This window comes from Cebus imitator, unplaced genomic scaffold, assembly GCF_001604975.1.
Source record: "Cebus imitator isolate Cc_AM_T3 unplaced genomic scaffold, Cebus_imitator-1.0 Scaffold668, whole genome shotgun sequence".
NCBI lineage: Eukaryota > Metazoa > Chordata > Mammalia > Primates > Cebidae > Cebus > Cebus imitator.
Genome location: NW_016107983.1, coordinates 176,747 through 178,258, shown reverse-complemented (window position 1 = coordinate 178,258; position 1,512 = coordinate 176,747). Strand labels below are relative to the sequence as shown.

Genomic DNA, 1,512 nt, shown 5'->3' with positions numbered 1-1,512 from the left:
GCTCTGTCATCCAGGCTTGAGTGCAGTGGCACCATCTTGGCTCACAGCAACCTCCACCTTCACCGCAACCTCCACCTCCTGAGTTCAAGCAATTCCCATGCCTCAGCCTCCCAAGTAGCTGGGATTACAGTCGCACCACATCCAGCTAATATTTTGCATCTTTAGTAGAGATGGTGTTTCACTATGTTGGCCAGGCTGGTTTCAAACTCCCCTCAGGTGATCCGCCTACCTCGGCTTCCCAAAGTGGTGGGAATACAGGCGTGAACCACCACATTCAGTTCACATAGTTTTCATGTGAAAACAAGGACAGTAAAACAACAACAACAACAACAACAAACCCTATAGTCAAAAAGTTTATGTTAACCAATCAAGTTCCGGAAATTTCAGTAGTACTTTCTTCCCAAAATGCTTTCCAATCAAATTCTTTCCACAAAGAATTACCACAAACATAAATTGCCTAATTAATATCCTTAATTCTTATAGGTTTACATATTATGTCATTTGATAAACAGATACTGGACAATGTTAACATTCCTCAGGACTTGGTATTAAAAACCGAAACCTCAATCATCAGAATTTCTATTTTTATGCCTGTGACTCACCAAACACACCTGGAAATGTCCATTTTCCAAACTGACTTTTCAGTTAGATTTTAATCTTAAATCAAGTGTGTATGTAGTTTTATTAAACACACTGCCACAATGGACAAACTGGATGCCCTTCCATGAATGTCTACTTATCACCCTGCTATCACCCAATGAAAAAGAACACAACACTCACAATTTAATAGAATTCTACAGTAAACATTTTTTGAGTTTTGGTTTCTAGTACCTGCTTATCTAGAGTCAATAATAATTACCCGTTCAACAATTACAGAAAAAAAAAGTTTAAAGTTAACTTCTAAATTTGAGGTATATAAAGAATATTCCTTTAAGAATATAAAGTAGTCAAGATTTCCTTTTACTCAAAAAAAATCACTTCAGATGTGACCTCTATATACAAAAGGCAAGATCAATCACATTTCTCACTGGACACAAAGGATATTTCAACGGTCTTTAAAAATGGTAATTATTCTCAAAAACAAAAATTAACTTTAACTTTTCTATTGCATTATCAAGACCATACTTGCTTAACAATTATGCTATTGATACAAAACATACAGTATTTACACTTAGCTGTACAAAATAATTTAAAATTACAAAAATATTAGAATGTTTAGTTGACTGACACAGTCTTAAGTAATCTCTTCTAGAGAAGTATATAGTAAGACCACTGATTCCCATTTCATTTCTTTTTTAATAAGTCAAAGAAAGGATGCTGCAATGCTTCATCCAAGGTAATTCGTTTAGTTGGATCATATTCTAACATTCTTCGAACCAGGTCAAACAGTTTCTCATGTTCTTCATCATGACAAAGCATAAATTCCTGAGGGAGAAATGTTTTTGTTTAAAAAAAAAATTAGTAATAGTGAAAACGTGTGGTTTCTTATTTTAATCTTTTTTTTTTTTTTTT

At 34.0% G+C, this 1,512-nt stretch overlaps 1 protein-coding gene across 5 annotated transcripts in view; it reads right to left on the bottom strand.

Annotated features, from left to right (window-relative positions):
• Positions 1-340: 340 nt before the first annotated feature.
• The window catches only part of CLK4 (CDC like kinase 4), a 24,103-nt gene continuing 22,931 nt past the window's right edge, over positions 341-1,512 (bottom strand). For 4 of the 5 annotated variants that reach the window (XM_037734816.1, XM_017518288.2, XM_017518291.2 and 1 more), the window contains one exon: positions 940-1,425. In XM_037734816.1, coding sequence (XP_037590744.1) covers positions 1,285-1,425 — 141 coding nt within the window. In that variant the 3' untranslated portion in view covers positions 940-1,284. Of the gene's footprint in view, positions 1,426-1,512 lie in introns of all 5 variants that reach the window. The other variant, XM_017518287.1, reaches the window with a different exon arrangement.